The sequence below is a fragment of the Lutra lutra genome, chromosome 1 (assembly GCF_902655055.1).
Source record: "Lutra lutra chromosome 1, mLutLut1.2, whole genome shotgun sequence".
NCBI lineage: Eukaryota > Metazoa > Chordata > Mammalia > Carnivora > Mustelidae > Lutra > Lutra lutra.
The window spans coordinates 205367984-205386914 of record NC_062278.1 but is presented as its reverse complement, the minus strand read 5'-3'; the positions used below and the strand labels follow the sequence as shown (position 1 = coordinate 205386914).

The following is an 18931-nucleotide window of genomic DNA, read 5'->3' as shown; positions in this document are numbered from 1 at the left end:
TTCATGTTGCTTGGGCTCCTTTAGCATAATTAGCCACTTCTTCCTCCTCCGAGCTTCATCCCTTCTCCACCTTCAGGTTCCCACACTCTGCTGTTCTTGTCTCACCACCCTGGAGCTGGTTCTTCTTCACCTCCCGATCTTAATACAGTCCAGGGCTCAGTCCTGGCTACCTCTTCCCTTCCCGATCAAAATTTGCTCTCTGGTCATCTCACCCAGCCTCATGGCTTCTGTGCTCTCTGTACATACAATATTCCTACCATGTACTCACCACCTCCCCTAGAGGGCCAACGTCTCAATAAAACATGTCTAACACTAAACTCTTCACTCTCCGAAACCTGTTCCTCCCACAATTGCCTTCGTCAGTAAATGACACCTCCATTAACCCAGTTGCTCAGACTAAAAATCTAGGACCCAATCTTGTTGACTCCTCTCTCAAAATTCACACCCAACCCTTTAGTAAATTCTGTTCCAAATAATTTCTATATCCAGTCTTCTCCAACCCCTTCCCCCACCCCCACAACTACCTTAAGGTGAGAAGGGAAGGATAATTATAAAACCAGGAAGTGCGTGATGTTGTAGAAGTCCTGGGGAAGTATGCGTTTCAAGAGTTTGGTCAAAAAAGGAAATGTTTACCAAAAGCAGCAGCCATTGCAATGACTTGGCAAGAGTCTTTGATGATTCACTGATCTTTGGAATTTACTTGGTATATGGAATGAGGTGAAGTAAAAATATCCTTTCCCCCCCACTGAATTATTAAGTAACTTTATGCCCAACGTGGGGTTTGAACTCATGACCCCAAGATCAAGAGTCATACGCTCTACCGACTGGGCCAGCCAGGCGCCCCTCTAACAGCATTTCTTTCTTTCTTTCTTTCTTTTTTTCTTTCTTTCTTTCTTTCTTAAGATTTTATTTATTTATTTATTTATTTTAAAGATTTAATTTATTTATATGACAGAGAGAGAGGTCACAAGTAGGCAGAGAGGCTGGCAGAGAAAGAGGAGGGAGCAGGCTCCCTGCTGAGCAGAGAGCCACATGCGGGCCTTGATCCCAGGACCCTGAGATCATGACCCGAGCTGAGGGCAGAGGTTTAACCCCCTGAGCCACCCAGGCAACTTAACAGCATTTCTTGTCCAGACCTTCTTTCTCTATCCACCTCTACCCATATCCCCTTTATTACCCACCCCAGGGATTCTCAAACCTGTAAGCAGGTCTATGTGGGCTGCCTGAGAAGGCTGTGGCACTAACCTTACTCTTCTCGTTCAATATTTATTTGCTATACTCATCAATTTATTATTTTAGGCTTTTTTCATGTTTTTTTTAAATTTGATTTTATTTTTTAAAAGATTTAGAGAGAGGGAGAGAGAGAGAGCAAGAGCATAGGGAAAGGGACAGAGGGACAGAGAGAGAATCCTGCAGCAGACCCCCTGATTGAGCAGGACTCAGTCCCAGGAGCCTGAGATTAGGACCTGAGCCAAAAATCAAAAGTAACTGACTGAGTGAGCCACCCAGGTGCCCCTGTTTTGTTTTGTTTTGTTTTTAATTTTAGATTTAAATTGTGCTAATATTTATGTAAAATTTAGTATCTTAACTATCATTAAGTGTACAATTCAGAGACATTGGTTACATTCAAAATACTGTACCACCACCATCATTATTTCCAGAACTTTGTCATCATCCAAAACAGAAACTGTACCGATTAAGCAATAATTCACTATTTCCTCCTTCCTCCAGCCCCTGGTAATCTCAATTCTACCTTCTCTCTCCATAAACTTGCTTATTTTAAATATCTTGTAGAGGTGGGATTATACAATATTTATTGTTAAAAACAAGAAACCCAAAGTAGAGTCATTTATGCTAAGCCTCAAACCACCAAACCAAACTTTGTAGTTGTCTGTACTCATGTTTTTCACCAGATTTGGGGGGGGAGTTGACTGTGATTTATTCAAATTTTTTCTTCTGCCCCTTTCTCTCTTCTCTGTTCGGAACTCCCACTCTACATAGGTTGTTCTGCTTGATGATACTCGACAGGAACTGCACATTTTTTCTTCATTTTTCTTTCTGACCCTCAGACTGGATAATTCCATCTGTCTTACCATCAAGTCCACTGATCTTTTCTTCTACCTGTTCTAGTCTGTTGTTGAACCCTTCTAGTTCTCCATTTCCATTATTGTAGTCTTCAGCTCCAGTGTTCTTGGATCCACTGAGAATTTTCTCTTTATTGATATTCTAATTTTATTCAGATGTTGTTTTTCTGATTTCCTTTGGCTCTTTGTCCATGGTTCCCTTTCACAAATAATTCCACTGCCTGGGCTTACTTAGGGATGTTTTCTGTCAAGTTCTTCCCCCCCACCCCTGCGAATGGGCCATACTTTCCCATTTCTTTGCATGTTGCATAATATTTTGTAGAGAACTGGACATTCTGAGTATGGCATGTGGTAATTCTGGAAATCAAATTCTCTCACTCTTCAGGGAATCCTGATTTCAGCTCGTTGAGGGGGTGGAGCTGTCTGTTTATGACCTTTCTATACTGTTTTTACAAAGTGTATATTCCTTGTTATGTGCAGTTGCTGAAGTTTCTATTCTATTTTCACTTTGGGCAGCCAGTGATCTGACAAAGATTTCCTTAAATGTCCTGCTCCCAAAGGCAAGGTGGGATGGGAGGGTGAGGGAGTGAGGTCTACTTAAATCCCCTGCACCTGGGAAGCTGCCTCAGCATGGGGTGGAAACAGGGAAATTCACTGAAGTTTTTGTTTTTTTTTAAAGATTTTATTTATTTATTTGACAGACAGAGGTCACAAGTAGGCAGAGAGGCAGGCAGAGAGAGAGGAGGAAGCAGGGTCTCTGCTGAGCAGAGAGCCCGATGCAGGGCTCGATCCCAGGACCCTGGGATCATGACCTGAGCTGAAGGTAGAGGCTTTAACCCACTGAGCCACCCAGGCGCCCCATGAATTGAAGTTTTCATCAAACTCTCCCTTGCGTGCTGCAAGTGTTCAACTAGACTTCAGGGTTCCAAAAACCTGCCACATGGTCTTTGCAAGTTCAGTAATTATTTTGGTGGAGAGAAGGATTCCTGGAGAATCTTATTCTGCTATCTTTTGTGATGTCACACCCTGTTCTAAACTATTTATAAGAATAGTCCGTTGTCAGCCTAAAAGCAAAGCATGGATTGATTAGAAATGTATCAATGCCAATGATTTGGGGGGACAGTTGGCCGAGAGTTTCTGGTATCAATATCCTGGTTCTGTTTTAACCCTTTTCCTCTCAATCTTCCTCCCTCCTCTTGCATTTTACCATAAATAACAAGAGCTGAGGCTGTGTTTTCCATTTTACTTGGAAATCTCTTCTATTTAATGTCCATGTTCATCATTTACAAGTTCTGTTTTCCACCCACCAGCTATTCCACTAAGCTCTCTACAGCTACTTAGTGTCCTGTTTCCTCCTGGTCTCCAGTAACATGTTCCTTGTTTCCTTCTGAGCCCTCACGGGCAGGAGTTTTAAAGTCAAGAGATTTCCGCTAATGGTTGAAGGTGGTTTTGGCTTTTTCCATTATGCTCCTTGACCTTCTTCCAGGTTTTCCTCACTGCTCAATTCCAAAGCCGTTCCCATATTTTTAGAGTTTGCTACAGTAGTACTTTGCTCTTGATACCAATATCAGTATTAGTTTTCAATTGCTCTCATAACAAATTACTTGGAACTCTATGACTCAGAACACAAATTTGTTACCTCACCATTCTCTAGGCTCAAAGTCCATCATGGATCTCATTAAGTTAAAATCAAGGCATCAGCAGGGCTGTGTTCCTTTCTGGAGGTTCTAAGAGAGAATTGTGTGTCCTTGATCATTTGTGGTGTTGGCAGGATTTAGATCCTGGTGGTTGTAGGTCTGAGGTTCCTGTTTTTCTTGCTGGCTATGTCTGGAGGGTCATTCCCAGCTTCCAGAGGTCACCTGAATTCCTTGGATTTTTGGATGGTGGAAGGTCCCTTCTACCATCTTCAAAACCAGGAACAGAGGATCAAGTACATCTCACAATTTAAATCTGACCAAGTCAGCTGCCCTCATTGTCACTTTTAAAGGCTCATGTGATTACATTAGGCCCAAGAAAATAATCCAGAATAATCTCTCTACCTGAAGGTCTTTGACCTTAATTCCATCCACCAAATTCTTTTTGCCATGTACTGTAACATAGCCGCAGATCCCATGGCCCTCTTGAGGGGCCATTATTCTGCCCAACATGCCCTCACTAGGAGGTACGGACCCCTCCTGCTCCCCAGCCTGCTCCTTCTTACTCTCCAGAGCCCCTTTTTCCACAGAAATTCTGACCATCTTCTAGTTCCTGGATAAGGCCAAGGTCTGTCCCCACCCTCTTACCAGACTTGTCATTCTGACTGGGGCACTGTCCCCTACTCTAGTCACCTCATTCTTCAGGTGCCCACAGTTGGCCCACGTCTTCTCCATTCTGATAGGCCAGCACACCTCTCTGCAGAGTAAGTGCTTTTTCTGAACTGATTTCACCACCACCACAGCCCCCCCCACTTATGAGTAAGTAAGGCGGAGCCCTTTCTGTTCGGGACCTCACTGGATCCCGGTATCCGCAATGGAACCAGCAAACAGTGGGTGCTCACTGAACCTTGTAGAATGTAGAGATGGGCCTAGCAAGAGGCTGATGAATCCTAAGCCTCAATGCCCTTCTCTTCCAGGCCTTGGGGAGACTCCCAGTAGTGTGTCCATAAAGGCAAGTCTTTTTTTGTTTGTTTTTTTGTTTTTTTTCCAAAGATTTTTTTTGAGACAGAGCACAAGTGGGGAGAGGATCAGGAGAGGGAGAAGCAAACTCCCTACTCAGCAGAGAGCCCAACATGGAGCTCAAACTTAGGACTCCAAGATTACGACCTGAGCCAAAGGCAGATGTTTAACCAAATGAGCCACCCAAACACCCCAAGTCTTTTTTTTTTTACACTTGCAAAATGAAGATATTCTAACTGTATTCAGTTAGAACCTCTGTCTTTTCCCACTCAACCCCTCCACCCTACCTCTTCTCTTATAGGGAACACGGAAGAAGTATAATTTTGGGGGTTCAGGCAAGAGGAAGGTGGGTTGGGGATTGTCCCAGCAGACTCCAAGAGGGAGATTAGGATGTTTACCAGGGAGTCAAGCTAGGTATCTAAGGGAGGGAGGGAAAGGGTTGGACCAAGGGCAAAAACTAACTGTGGTGAAGCGCTTCTGTGGCTGAGCTAGACGCACTTGCCGGTCTGCCCTCTCAGTGCCTGGCGGCAGGCTGGGATCTGAGGGCCGCAGCTCCAAGTCAAACTCAGGGACACACTTGGTTTGGGTTTAGAGAGACCCAATGTGGTTTGCTCCACTCCTGCATGTGGTTAACTAATTGTTCCTGTCCTGGTACAGGAGGCCCCCCAGGAACCTCCTGTCAGATCAGAACTCCTGGTCAGGACAGAAATACAGGATCCTATCGCATTTGCAACCCTAGGTGCCCCCACAGTGCCCAGCGCTAGAAAAATTGTGGGCCACGAAAAGAAAACAAGTTTTGAAATGTCTGGGGAGCCCGAAGCCCATCCTGGAGAAACTCCTCCAGATTCCACAGCTTCTATATGAAGGCAAGTTGATGAGCGTTTTCCAAATATGAAAACCACCCAGACCATTGATGAGACATCATCAATAACAGGTTAGGAGAGGAATTTTCTCAATTATCAAAAATTAAAACACAAATGCCAATCAACCATGTTAGAAGAAAGACTGAGTTCTTTTTCTGTTTTCTGTAGAGAGTATGTCCCCCTTATGTCAAGCCCCTCATCCTATATGGAGGTTTTCAGAGTCAGCAGCTGGGGGTTCAGAAGAACACACAGTCCAGAAACACGTCCAGACATCACCGCAAGCACATCATTGGTCTGGATTTTGCATTGTAAGGTCAAGTCTTTAACATTTGTAATCTCTCGTTTCTTTCCTCTTGTGAATGCACCTGTTTCTATTTTTGAATATTCTTTTTCCAAAACAGACCTTCAACACGTACAGGTCTCAGTACCCACTCGGCCTGGGTTGTCTGCAGTAGAAGGGAGGGAAGAGGGGGTGAAGTTCAGCCCTCATTCCACTTCCAGGGGACTTAGGGCGGGGGCTGCCCAGGCGCCAGACCATGTTTGGGGCTGCCACAAGGATGAAGGCAGCCAGGGCTCACCCTCCAACCACCATCCACCCCCCTACCCAATTCTCTGCATCACCAGCTGGGAGCCCTCATTGACTCAGCCAGGTTATCACCTCCTCTGGGAAGCCCTCCATGGACTACCCAAGTCTGCCCTGATGGTCAAGTCTTGTCCCACCACACTGGGGCCCCTGAGGAGCCCCAGAGGAACAGCTGGATTTGTGGGTGAGACCTTAGGGAAGAGGGGTCTGTTGGTAGGGGCAATGGAGCAGTGTGAGCCCATCCCATCTTCCCACCCATCCTGGACACAGAGGCCTCCAGTCTGCTGCCTGCAGAAGGAAAAAGGGAACAAGGGTCCAGGCAGGCCCGGAGAGGAGACACACACACACACACACACACACACACACACACACACACACACACACACACCGAGGCCTGAGGCTGGCCCAGAGCCTTAGGCCATCCTCAGGTCATCAGGCAAAGGGAGGCATATGTTGGGTCACCCACTCTGGGCAGATATCCCCTTTATTGGGGTCTTCTGTTGGGTGGATATACGCTGCAGGTGGCCCTCAATATGGACCAGGAGGGAATCCAGCATGTGCAGGACCCCAAGGAGCAGGGCGCGGTCTGAGATGTGGGTCCGCCGTTTCCAGGGTCCACTCGGGTTAGTGGTCACCTGCGGATGCTGAGGAAGGACCAAGAAGCAGGAGTTAAGAGCAGGGGATAGGGCGGGGGTGTGGGGAGGGGCAGCGATGAGACCCGGGAGAAGGGGATGGGAAGGGAGATGGTCATGGAGGGTCAGAGAGGGTCTGCTGTGGGCTAGGGTAGTCACAGGGGGCTGGATGAGGGATAGGGATAGTAAACGGGTGGACAGATGGGGGCAGAGTACTGGCCACAGGGAATGGTCAAGGGCTGATGGGTATGGACCGGTGTAGCGGCCATAGGCTGTGAGCCAAGGGGTAGAGGACGCAAGGCCTGGGTGGAGAATGTGAGCTCACAGGGTGGGAGTGGAGGCAGGAGGCTGCGGAGGACCAAGCAGCACTGTACTCACCTCGGACTTGGTGGCCTGGGAGCGCCGCCGCTGCAGCACTGCGCGGCCCATCATCAGCATCATGGTGGTGGTGATGGTGACCCCAGCCACGGGGTAGAGGCGGTTCATCCCCAGGCCCATCCAGTGGCCGGCACAGCCCAGGCTGCCCCCGCAACCTTCCAGGCTGTTGGGCTGGCATCCCCAGGGCTGAAGGTCCAGCCCCACCTGGTACCACAGGGGCCGAGACCAGGCCTGGGAGGGAGCTGGCATGGCCAGCAGTAGCAGCAGTAGCAGGAAGGATGGTGCGAGCAGCATGGCGGCGCCAAATGCCCAGATAGAATCTGGGTGCCTGGCAACGGGCAAACACCCCTCCCCCAGCAGTGAGCTGTGGGTTCCAGCAGGATCCATGGCCTTTCAGGAGGGGCAGCCTGGCCAGGAAACACTGCTCCCTTAGCCTCCCTCCTGTGACCCTGCTAGGCAACACAGTCCCTTCTCTCTTGTGTGACCCCGTTTTGTTTCCTTCAAAGTCGTTCTAACAATGTGCAAGTTCTTATTTGAGGTCTGTCTGACCTCCGTTCTGGCCCAGAAGTTTCCCTCACCCAGTATTTGCCAAGCATACCACAAGCCAGGCACTGTTCCTGTGGTCGGGACATGGCGTGTCAGAGTGGATTAAGAAGCCCTGACTTCCTGGCCTGTGATTCTGGGGGGTGGGGGCAGGGCAGATGATTCATGAACACAGAGCAGGATGCTGCTGCCACACACGATAAACACTGAGCTGGACAAGGGGCACTTTGGTGACAGGAAGGGCAGTGCGGCCTCCATCCACTGGCCCAGCACTGAGCAGGGCGCCTGGGCAGTACCTGCGGAGGGCAGAGCTCCCGGGCTCTGAGCAGGGAACACTGGTCTTGTTAAGAGCATTCCTTGGCACTGCCTCATCTAATACTCACCAAGCAACCCATGATGTGGGAATGGTGACATGACCATCCCTGCTATTCCACCACGGAGACCCAGAAGATTCTAGCCACCACCCCCCACCCCCCGCCTCCCCTCATTCAGGGCTTCAGCTGTCCCGGAGGAAGGCCCATGGCCGCCCACTGGGCGACATGCTCAGATGCTGACCTTTTAAGGTAGAAGTCAGCACATGCTTCTGGGTGGAGAGTGACCTGCACAGCCCGAGTGACCTAATGATATGAACAGACTTTTTTCCCAAGTAAGTGAATCCTCCACATGCTTACTTCTTGACACAGGCTAGTAGCACCTGTGGACACCTCGCTTCCCCAGCGGGTTGCTCAGCTTCACTCTCCGCCCTCCAGGGGCCGCACTCACCGGGACCATTCCTGAGAAGCAGATTCCATGGTCTTCCGGCTAAAGACACAGGCGCCGAGGGTTGTGCATGGCTGGGGAGCGTGAACCCGGGGTGCCCCCACCCTGGCCTTGGGCCCCATAACTCTCCGTCTGGCTCTTTATTCTCCCACCTGACTCTGCCCTTCCCAAGCCTTCCCCCGCCAACTTCTGACTTCAGCCCACCATGTTGGGGCATAAGAAGGGTGTCAGGAGCCAGGGCTGTGGATCACTGCCCACTCCACCAAGCCCCCACCAAGGCACAGCAGAGCCTGGTGGTAGGCAAACAGGTGTTTATTTCTGGGGCTAAAAACATGGATCTTTCCCCAGCCCAGCTGGTGCCGGTCTGACTCCAGTGCCCCATCCCAGGCCCAGGCCTATGGCACTGAACTTGGGAATTCCAGGACCTCCATCCCTGAGCTTGTGTGTGTGTGTATATGGAGGGGACTCCTGGGTGACGTCTGGAGGCAGCCCGGGGGCAGGGAGTTTCTCATAAGCGCCTGGTCACAGCCTCCAGAGGTGAGCAGTGGTAGGCAGGGCGGAGGCACTGTCAGAGTTTGGTTGTCTGAGTAGGTAGAGAGGGAAGGCTCCAGTCAGTTTCCAAAAACACATAGCAGGCCCGTCCCCCAGGACAGCGACCCCTGCCCCGGGAGCAGCTTCAGCGGAAGGCGGGAAGGGGTACCAGTGGGTCCACTGGGGACAGAGCCATTCAGAAAGGGTGGACTTCGTGGAGGCGGGGGTCAGGATAGGGACAAGCAGTAGACAGACAAAAAGAGCACAGGAGCCAGAGGCCAGCTCACCAAAACAGGGCTGGCAGGGCTGGACCGCGGGTGCTGGAGGGCAAAGAGCACAGCATCGTGGACAGAAGCAAAGAGATGCTGCTTAGTGACTGATGCATCGAAGAAGTGCCCAGCCTCAAGCTGGGAGACCACAGGAGCTGTGGGCAAGGAGTAGGTCTCCCCTGACTTGCGGAACCACCAGGCACATCAAGCCCACAAACTCAGTCACCAGAAACCCTGACCCATTTCACCCGTGACCGCTATGCCTGAGGTTACAGCTAAACCCCCAGTCACTCCTCACCCTTGGCCCCTGCCTCCCAAGACCCCTCTGACCCCCAGTCTCAGAGACTTTTCTTTGTGCTGCTCGGCAGACTCCTTGGCTAGAAGAACCCCACTCCCCGACCAGACCCCTTGTGCCGTTGCCCCCCACGCACCGTGGCAGGCAGCCATGTACACCTCCACCTCGATCTCTCGGAAATCGCGGAAAATCTGCAGCCAAAAAGTGGGGGCTAGACTCAGAGGGAGGTTCGAGGGCTCCGAGGAAGGACTCAGGCAGGTTGAGGTGGAGAGAGTTTTGAGATGGAGCTCAGAGGGGCTCTTGGATTTAGTTATGGGGTCAGGAGGCTTGGGGGGACCTTGTCCTCTCCCATGGCTCTTCTTAGGAGCACCCCAGCCCCTTACGTTCTTCAGGCTCTTGATGCACACAGTGTCCACGAAGGAGAGGGCGCCCAGGTCCAGAACGAGGCTGTGGAAGTGTGGCTGAGGCAGGCCCAGGGCCTTCAGTGTGGACCCGTTTGCGGCCTTGGCATCTTCTTGACCGCTGCTTGTTGTATCCTCTAGCTCTTTCCCTGCGCTCGCCTGCTAGGAAACCAGACACCCTGCAAAGGCTGCCCGTGAAGGGGTGATGGCAAAGAACACAGACAGGCAAGGGCCACACAGGATCAGATGTGGGACCCCGCACGCAAACACCCGCCTATATGGGACGTGCAGGGGACATGCGAAAACCCGGACATGGGGGAGCCTCTTGTATGTAAAGACAGGAGGGACACATGGGGACGCAGAGGAGAGGAAGCCCAGACTTAGAGAGCACGCAGAGATGTGCATATACTGCTCTGTTACCTCCCAGGCCCAGGCCTAGGGATGCTTAAAAAGGTGGGGCGCTGGGCGATGGTGCCCCATCCTCAGCCAGCCAGGGTGGGGCGGGTAGGGGGCCCAGGGACATATGAGCACACACAGACAGCGTGGCACCCCACCTAGGTTTCTAGTTGAGTTTGACGTCCCTTTTGATCCCATATTTTTCCCCTTAACCCCAATTCCTTCTCTCTACCCATGAGCACAGACTATGGGGTCTTGTGGGCTCTACAAATTCAAGGTCTTTGGACAGCAGACCAGAGAGCCACAGGGAAAATCTATGGCAGATCACTAGGCCTCTCCCTATAGGGCACTGGACCCATCACAACCCCCCCCCCGCCCACCACTGGCACGACTACCTCGAACCCACGGCTTTCCCCGCAGGATGCGCAGACTACTCACATCTCTGCAGCTCACGGCTGCCCCCTCTCCCACCTCCAGCCTCACCCTGGCCGTGGAGTCGTCCACATTGTTGCTCTCCACGTCTCTGATGTTGGTGTTGACTTGGACGGAAACAGAAGTGCCCTCGGAGGCAGCAGTCTAGGCCAGGGGAGAAGGAGGACAGGAAAGAGTTGTCCCGGCTATCATAGAACAGCCAAGCCATCCCAGTCTGGTGTCACCCCCAGGCTTTGGGCAGCTAGGCAGGCCAGGGACTAAAGCTTGGGACCCAGGGCTGCCAGGCTGGGGTCGGTGGGGTTTTGACCAGTTCCAGGAACAGCCAAGAATGGAAGAGGTGGTCCATGCTGTCACTGGCATGGGGGCGGGGAGGAAAACGAAACTGCCCAGAGCGCTGACCTTGGGGAGGGGGGAGCTAAGCAGGGCCCCCGGGAGGGGGCATCAGGGAGAAAGAAGGGATGAGTGAGGCTAAGAGCTCAGGAGGCCAGGAGAAAGAGCATGTGGGTTCAGCAGCAGGACGGGGGGCAGGAATCCCCGGCTCGAAGGGGCCCTTGCCTGTTTCTGGAGGGTCTTCTGCATCCGTTTCAGCTTCTGCTCCTGCTTCCTGAGCCACTTCTTCTTCTTCGAGATGAGGTGGTCAACGTCCACACCACACTAGAGGCAAACAACCCGGAAGGGGATGTGGATGCTCTGGGGCGGGGAGAGACCCTCTGACACTCACCCTGGGGACCCCCGGACTCACCCTCTTCTTCAGCGCGTCGCTGTAGAGCTCAGCATTAGCGAAGTACAAGGTGGCCGAGGAGCGGAAGACCTTCACGCCTGGGACCTCCCTGGCCTGGGGATGGGGCAGGGTTGGAGTGGCTGAGCCCTCCACTCTCCTGGCTGTCTTGTTCTCCTCCTTCCCTCCCCCCGTGTGGCCCAGGGCCCCCCCATCACCAAGCCTCTGCTCACCAGCCAGCAAGGGCCCAGCCTGCAGCCCCTGCCCTCCCAAGATCTTAGGCCACAAACTTAGCCATATCACCCTAACTCCTCCTCCTGCTCCCTACCCCTCATCCTTGTCACCCAGGCCCTCAGCCAAGCCTGTCAAAGCTTCCTCCAGGGCACCCTGTGCCCTCCCTTCCCATCTCCCCCTACTTCTGCCAATACCCAGGTCAGGCTCTTAGGCCGCCCCTTGGGGCTCCACCGCCCACCCTGTGATCAGTTTCCTGCATGTGCACAGAGAGACACTCCCTGGCTCCCACTCCAACAAGGGCTCGGCACTTGGGCCTATATAATGCATCCCACCTCCCTTTCCATCCTGCTGAGCTGCCCCCCTCCTGCCCTCCCCTCACTCTGCCTAATTATACTATACTCAGACTCCAAGGCTCCATGTCAGCAGGAATGGGCTTGTTTTATTCCAGAACCCCACTATTAAGCATGAAGCTTCTCAGGAGGTAAATGGACAATTGGGATGTAGAACTCCACTGATCAGGTCAGCAAAACAGCCTCCCCTACATCCTGATGCCCCAGGCTCCTGCATTCCTGCCCCAAGGCTGCTCGGCAGGATAAGGCTTATACTGCTGGCTCCAAGACAGACCCCTCTCCCGGCTCCCCGGTCCCTCTCTGTCCACTCCTCTGTCCTTTCATAGTTCTAAGTAGGAGTCACGGACCCAAATTCCTTCCTTAAGTTCCCAGGACCAAAGCACCCTCAGCCCCCAGGGTCTTTGCCTGATGCAGAAAGGACTAATAAAGGCCCATTCTACCTCCATCCCACCCCACCAGGCCGTCCCCCTGCCTAGGCCCTGCCACCCACCTCTGAGTATTCGGCCACATCTTGGTAAATATCCGTGTCTGGTACCTGCCCCAAGACAGAGTAGCGGGGCCTGTGAAGGAGAGAGTGTGAGGAGGGGGCAATGAGGGGGTACCAGGGAGCCTCGGGCTACCCACGAGATGTGGGAAAGCTGGGGGGAGCCAGCGTGGCCTTCACACACCCCCCGCCAGCTGGGATGGGGGGACCAACAGGGGAGACTCACAGCTGCGTGCGGAAGACCACGAGGAGCAGGGAGAAGACGACAGCGATCGCCAGGCCTATGTCCAGGTTCAGCAAGATGGTGGCCACAAAGGTCACCAGCCAGATGAGCTAAAAGAAGGAGGCAACGTGGCTAGGGGAGTGGGAGAAAAATGAAACTCTGCCCTGAGCACTGATCTGCAGTGCTGGGGTTGGGGGGAGGGCCTCAGGGAGCAAAGCAGGGGCCCTGGGGGCATCAGGGAGAAAGGAGGGATGAGCGAGACTAAGAACTCAGGAGGCCAGGAGGCCAGGAGAAAGAGCATATGGGTTTAGCAGCAGGATGGGGGGGCCTCTCACCAGATCCATTCGATTTGACTTCCAGAGGGAAGGAATGTCGGTGAACTGCTTCAACATACCCTTCAAGTTCACGATAATGGCAGCCGCCAGCACAGCCTGGGGGAGGGGTGGGCGTGTCACAGGGGCTGCTAGGAGGTACCCAGATGCTGACAAGCCTGACCACCCAGCCATGAGCAAGACTGATGCTGGCATAACCCCACATGACGCTCACGGCCACCCCTGAGCCAAACACCTTGGATCTGAACCTGAAGGGTTCTAATCCCCTACTCTCCACTCCAAGTTTCACCCGAGAGAGAGCTCAACCTTGAAAAACAGGTCATGCACCACCTTGTATTCCTGCCCCTCGCCTTGGACCTGACTGCCCCTTGCCCCTGGCCTGGCCAAGTCCCTCAAGCCTGGCTGGCTGGATGTGGCCACTCACCTTGGGCAGATCTCTGAAGAGCTCCCCAAGTTTGACGATGATAATGAGGATAAAGAGGGAGGAGACAGCTCCAGCCACCTGCAGGGTGGGAGTGAGCAGGGGGGTGGGGCGGGGGTGTAGGGGTGGCGGGAGGAGCGGGGTGGGATTGCCCAAAGCTGTGTGTGCGCACGCGCACAGATGCTCGCGCACATGCACAGATGCTCACCCATGCCCAAAGCCCACCTGTGTGTTGCCCCCAGAGCCCTCCTGCACCAGGCTGCGGGACATGGAGCAGCTCACGGGGAAGCACTGGAAGATGCCCCCAATGAGGTTACTGAGGCCGAGAGCCACCAGCTCCTGGTGGAGAAAAGTGCAGGTGTGTAGTGCCTGCTGCCTGTGCCACTATGTCTAGGCCTAGGTGTCCCCAACATCCATCCACACTCAACGGCCCCCCGGGCTTGGCTGCTACTGTCCCGAATGCCTTGCTCTCCCGCCCTCAGTCCCCTGCACGGCCCCAGCATGTCTGTTTGCTATTTCCCTATGTCCCACCTGACACTCCACACCCCCTGCCCCCACGCCCTGGGGTCTCTGTATACCCAGCTACCCCCAGACCTGGTTGCTGTCCACCCGGTAGCCGTGCCTCAGGGCGAAGATCTTCCCCAGGGAGATGGCAATGGCAAAACCAACCACAGCGATGGTGAAGGCATATCCCACCAGGCTGGCGAACAGCTGGGGGCTGGGGGCCGCTGGGGGCACGAGCCTGTGAGGGGCATTTGTGAGGCCAAAGGAGGGAGCCGGCCCTGGTCCCCCAGCCCTCACTGCCCAGGCAGGGGCCAGAGCTCACCCTGCAGGGATGTCGCCCACAACATCCACCCCAAATCTAGACTTCAGGCCCACGCCATAGGAGATGCCTGTGGCCCCGATGAGCTGGGGAGAGAGGACAGAGTCAGGGGAGGGGTTCTGGCATCATCAAGGGGGTGGAGAAACCTCTATGGGGGTGAACAGCGAGGCCTGAAGCAAAGCCTTTGGCGGTTGGGGGCGGCTGGGGAGAAGTGAGCAAAGGGGTAAGCTACACCACCACCCTTTGGGGAAAGGAGATGATATCAGGGTCCAGAAGGTACCAACATGGGACCTTCCTGCTGTGGTCACACCCCATCCTCAGGAACTCTCCTGGGTGCCCACTCCAGCTGGTCGTTAAATCCCGGGGGTGCCCACTGGCCAGGATGTATCCCCCCCCAACAGATTCCAAACCGTGAGCAGCTCCCCAGGGATCGGCATGGGCAGGTATCGGTGCAGCTTGTCGCTGAGCAGCTTCAGCAGCACTAGTACCACCCCTGACACCAACGCAGTGACCACCGTGCCGACCACACTCCGAGGCAGCAGCGAGCAGACCTCCAGCACTGTCTGAGGGGAGGCAGGGTCACCGGCAGCACTCAAGGTCGTGGGGCGCGCCCCGGCTGGCCCTCCTCCTGCCCACACTCACATAGATGAGGGACAGCGGCCCAGAGCGGCTGCTCAGCTGGAGGCCAAACACATACTTGAGCTGTGAGACGAAGACCTGCACGGACGCGGCTGTGGTATAGCCTCGGACGAGGGGCTCCGACAGGTAGGTAACCACGAAGCCGAAGCGGACCAGACCCAGCCCCACCTGTGGGGTGGCCAGGGGCCATCATGGGAGGCAAGGGTCAGGGTCGTCAGGTTGACTACAGCAGAGCCCAGGGCAGGGGGTGGGGGGATGAGGGAGCAGCCAGGGGGAGGAGGAGGGCAGGGATGGGCAGACCCTGAGGGGAACTGGCAGGGGAAGGTCGGGGGGAGGGGCAGGGGGGGTCACGTCCTCCTGCCTGCTCTGCACCTGGAAGAGGCCGACAAGGACACTGAGCGTGGAGGCCAGCTGCACCCGGAAGTGGTCTCTGGCCACCTCATCCACGGTGGCATTCACACCCTGCAGGAAGTTCTCATCCGGGGCCAGGGATTCTGTCACACTGCCCACCATCACAGACATGACAGCAAAGGTGCCTGCAGGGGTAGGTCAGGATGGGTCTGAAGGGGACAGGGCACTGACCTACCCTGGAGACCTGCCCTTAAGGGGAGAGGTCAGGAGACAGCTGGTTCTAGACAAGTATCTTCAGACTACATCAGGCAGATAGATGCTGTGCTGATGGTCAAGTATGAACTCTGAACTTAAGGACTCTTGAGGGTGGCTAGGAATGTTGGTCCACATCACCTTCCCTGCCCCACCTGTGTCCATCAGCCCAGAATCACGCCCCTTGCAGAAGGTGAGATGGGGAAAAGGGCTCAGCCTGCCTCAGGCTGGTCAGGACTCTGCTGAGTTCTGGACCCTTCGAGCTGCCTCACCCACCTCCTCTTGGAGCCAGGGGCTGGAGCTCTCCTGAATCTGTGTCCCCACAGTCAGAGGCCTAGTCCTGCCTGGAAATGACCGTGGGCCCAGCACCAATGTTGTCCCCTTTCCTAAGTTCCCTTGTCCCTCCCATTCAGCCCTCCCTCACCCTGTCCTCCACAGGGGAAGGTGGACATCCTCCTGTAAGGCCCGAGTCTGGCTCCACTCACCCACGGAGATGTGCCGGGAAGTGCCAAACAGGAAGTAGACAAAGACAGGATAGAAAGAGCTGTAGAGGCCGAACACAGGGGGCAGTCCAGCCAGGAGGGCATAGGCTAGGCCTGGAAATGGAATGGTAGTAATGGAGGCTTGGAGGCCAGGGCCTTGAAAAGGATGAGGGAATCCCAACCCTAGGTCATGGGCCACAGTTCCAGGGGCAGCGCTCATAGCATCAGATTATGGGGGTGGATGAGACCACAGGGCTTCTGGCCCGGGGCCTTGAAGGATTGCAGATCACCCCCAGCCAGGACTCAGGGTACAGCATCCGGGTCAGGTAGGGCTCACCCTGTGGGAGCTGCATAATGGCCACACTCAGGCCAGCCAAAAGGTCGCCCAGGAGCCAATCACGCAAGGGATACCGGGGTAGCCAGGACAAAACTGGGAGGTACTGGAACAGAAGGGCTCGGGCCCGAGCACGGGAGCACCTGTGGATACAATGGTAGGTATCGGGGACAGGGTCTACCTAGGTCCTGCCAGGGCTCCCAGACCCCCACCCTCAGCCTTACTGAAACCAGGTTCGCCACTGGTAGGTCCTGGTGGCTGAAGTCCGTTGCCCCAGCTCCTCCAGCTGTTGCTGGTTCATCAGTGGCCGCTCCACATGGTAGTCTCTATTCCTCAGCTCCATGGCCTGTGTCACAGGCAACAGTGCCTGTGTGTCCCTCCGTCTGGGGTGGCGAGACCAGAGTCACAGTGAGTGTACCCCTGGTCCAACCTCCCCCAAACTTCCACCTGGGATTAGAGAGTCACCCACTTGACTTTTCTCGGCCTTAAGATCTAGGTAGCTGAGAGCTGGACCCACGCCCAGCCAGAGAAAATCTCTGAACTTTGGCTGGGAAAAGTCTCTCACTGGGCCAAAGTCCCCTATGAAGAGATGGCAAAATCAATACAATCCATACCTCCGACCCAGGTAGAGCTGCCCACCTGTGAGTGTTCTATCGGTCCCTATCCCAGGCTGACTGTCCCCCTGACTGTGCCCCCAGTCCCTCCCCCAGATAATCCCTGTCCAGGCTCTGAGTCCCCATCCAGCTGCCCCATGAGCTCAGTGCTGTCTGTCTGAGAGCTTGCACGAGGAAGGGACCCAGCAACCAGGGGTCCAGTTCTTCAGTCAGGTTCCTCTTTTTTTTTTTTTTTAGGATTTTATTTATTTATTTGACAGACAGAGATCACAAGTAGGCAGAGAGAGAGGAAGGGAAGCAGGCTCCCCCTGGGATCATGACCTGAGCCGAAGGCAGAGGCTTTAACCCACTGAGCCACCCAGGCGCCCCCAGGTTCCTCTCTAGAGTGGTTCTCCTCCAAGGGAAGGAAAGTACTGGGGCTAAGATTACCCCTGGGCTTCCAGCCTGGGGGTCCAGGCTACAGACAAATTCAGGCTTGATCTGGGAAAGCCAGGGGATGGCTCTCACATGGAAAGGCAAGCCCCCACCTGAAGTGGGCAGATTTCCCCTCCAGAGCTCCTACCACCAGGCTCTTTCTCCCATAGGGAAAACTCTCACTCGACAGGAAAGTTTGCACCAGCCAGGTATGTTCTGTGTTGGAGAATCTCTTATCCACCCAGAGGCTCCCACTTATAGGGGAGAGGGGAGGGAAGACGGGGACCTCCCTTGGGAATAGGCGATCTGTGGGGAGGGAGTTCTCATTCGAGGAAGAACATACTGGGAGGGAAGCTTTCTCCGGAAAGTTTTCACCTGCCAGGAAAACCAGGAAAGTTCTCATCCTCAGGATACTCTCCCCTAAGGGAAGCTCTTACCTGGCTGAGGCTCCCACCTGGAAGGGTTGAAAGCTCTCACCTGGGAATAGATCCCGGAGCAGGAGTCTTCCCTGAGGGGGAACTCTCCCCTGCTGGGAAAGTTTTCAGGAAAGTGCTGTTCTGTGGGCTCTGACCTAGGGTTAGGATCCCACCCGAGGGGTAGGAACTCGCCTGGGAAGAACTTCTAACCTGGATGTCCCGGTTGGAGAAGGGAGTGGAGTAGGTGCAAGGCAGATCCTCAGAGACTCTTGGCACCGCCGTCTCACAGAGATCTTTGAGTACCCTTGTCCCTTCCCCCGTGAGTCACTCAGGTCTTCTTAAAGGGCTCCCCCATTCCCCAGGCCACGTGCTTGGAGGGCGGGGTCTCGATCCTGGGCCCCTCCCCCTGGAAGGGCACTTCGGGCCCCTCAGTCCCGCTCAATGGTACAGCAGGGTGGGCTCGGGCCACCGCTATGGGCTCCTTGCGGCGACCTCCGGGCCTCAACGCGCCCAGCGTCTCACCTCCAGGGCCGGGTCTCCTCCACACTCAGCCGCCCTCCGCGGCCCGAGGCTAGCCCGCGGGCGGCGCTCGAGCGGCTTCCCGCACACCCCTCCGGGGCGGGGGGGTCGCACGGGCTCCCGCCCCCATCCCCCGCTTCTTGGGGCGGCTGCCTGCAGAAAATCCGCAGAGCTGCAAACCAGGGCGTCGCAAGGGGAGGATGCCTGCTCCGGACTTAGCGGTACCCCTTCCGAGCTAACCCAAGCCGGCGCCCGCACCGGGGCCACGCGGAAGTTCGCGGACACGGACGCGGGGAACCGGAACTGTACCCTGCACTCACCCTGAAGCTTCAGACTGCCCCAAGGGCAGCGGGCTGCCTGCCTGGTGGCTGCAGCTCTCAGAGCCCCGGCGGGAGGCCGCGACAGTTCGGGTGGGGAGACCCGGACTTACGGCGTGCTCCGAGGGGCCAATCCCTGGACAGGACGGGGCAGGGTTGGGCCAATCAGCGTGCTCGGGCGGGGCCTG

At 54.9% G+C, this 18931-nt stretch overlaps 2 protein-coding genes across 13 annotated transcripts; both read right to left on the bottom strand.

Moving 5' to 3' along the window:
- Positions 1 to 6637: 6637 nt before the first annotated feature.
- Positions 6638 to 8648, bottom strand: TMEM89 (transmembrane protein 89). The gene is made up of 2 exons (XM_047694637.1): positions 7195 to 8648; positions 6638 to 6828 (listed from the first exon to the last, which is right to left on the bottom strand). The coding sequence occupies exons 1-2, from the start codon at positions 7579 to 7581 to the stop codon at positions 6643 to 6645; spliced, it is 573 nt and encodes a 190-aa protein (XP_047550593.1). The 5' UTR covers positions 7582 to 8648; the 3' UTR covers positions 6638 to 6642.
- A 142-nt stretch (positions 8649 to 8790) lies between these two features.
- On the bottom strand, positions 8791 to 18851 carry SLC26A6 (solute carrier family 26 member 6). 12 transcript variants are annotated; one of them, XR_007121446.1, is made up of 22 exons: positions 18118 to 18735; positions 17969 to 18020; positions 16688 to 16846; positions 16467 to 16606; positions 16133 to 16243; positions 15417 to 15580; positions 15048 to 15212; positions 14816 to 14968; positions 14409 to 14491; positions 14177 to 14324; positions 13808 to 13921; positions 13586 to 13663; positions 13165 to 13260; positions 12833 to 12939; positions 12613 to 12682; positions 11563 to 11655; positions 11376 to 11474; positions 10872 to 10964; positions 9975 to 10154; positions 9728 to 9782; positions 9315 to 9491; positions 8791 to 9079 (listed from the first exon to the last, which is right to left on the bottom strand). XR_007121446.1 is itself a non-coding variant. In XM_047694552.1 (22 exons), exons 3-22 carry the CDS (start codon positions 16804 to 16806, stop codon positions 9065 to 9067), a joined length of 2220 nt encoding a protein of 739 aa, XP_047550508.1. In that variant the 5' UTR covers positions 16807 to 16846; positions 17969 to 18020; positions 18118 to 18733; the 3' UTR covers positions 8791 to 9064. The 12 variants fall into 12 exon arrangements, 11 of the variants coding, with proteins under 11 accessions (XP_047550508.1, XP_047550555.1, XP_047550514.1 ...); XM_047694552.1 differs by having other exon boundaries at positions 9315 to 9451; positions 18118 to 18733; XM_047694599.1 differs by having other exon boundaries at positions 9315 to 9451; positions 9975 to 10151; positions 18118 to 18733.
- Positions 18852 to 18931: the final 80 nt, after the last annotated feature.

Bases quoted from the DNA above. Each gene is read 5' to 3' on its own strand.
- TMEM89 (XM_047694637.1), bottom strand. From the start codon at position 7,581: ATGGATCCTGCTGGAACCCACAGCTCACTGCTGGGGGAGGGGTGTTTG. The intron at 6,829-7,194 runs GTGAGTACAGTG...GTCCTTCCTCAG, and splicing joins CCCAGGCCACCAAGTCCGAG to CATCCGCAGGTGACCACTAA.
- SLC26A6 (XM_047694575.1), bottom strand. From the start codon at position 16,806: ATGGAGCTGAGGAATAGAGACTACCATGTGGAGCGGCCACTGATGAAC. The intron at 14,969-15,047 runs GTGAGTGTGGGC...GCCTCCCCTCAG, and splicing joins GGCCGCTGTCCCTCATCTAT to ACAGTGCTGGAGGTCTGCTC. The intron at 14,492-14,815 runs GTTTGGAATCTG...CTCTCTCCCCAG, and splicing joins TCCCTGGGGAGCTGCTCACG to CTCATCGGGGCCACAGGCAT.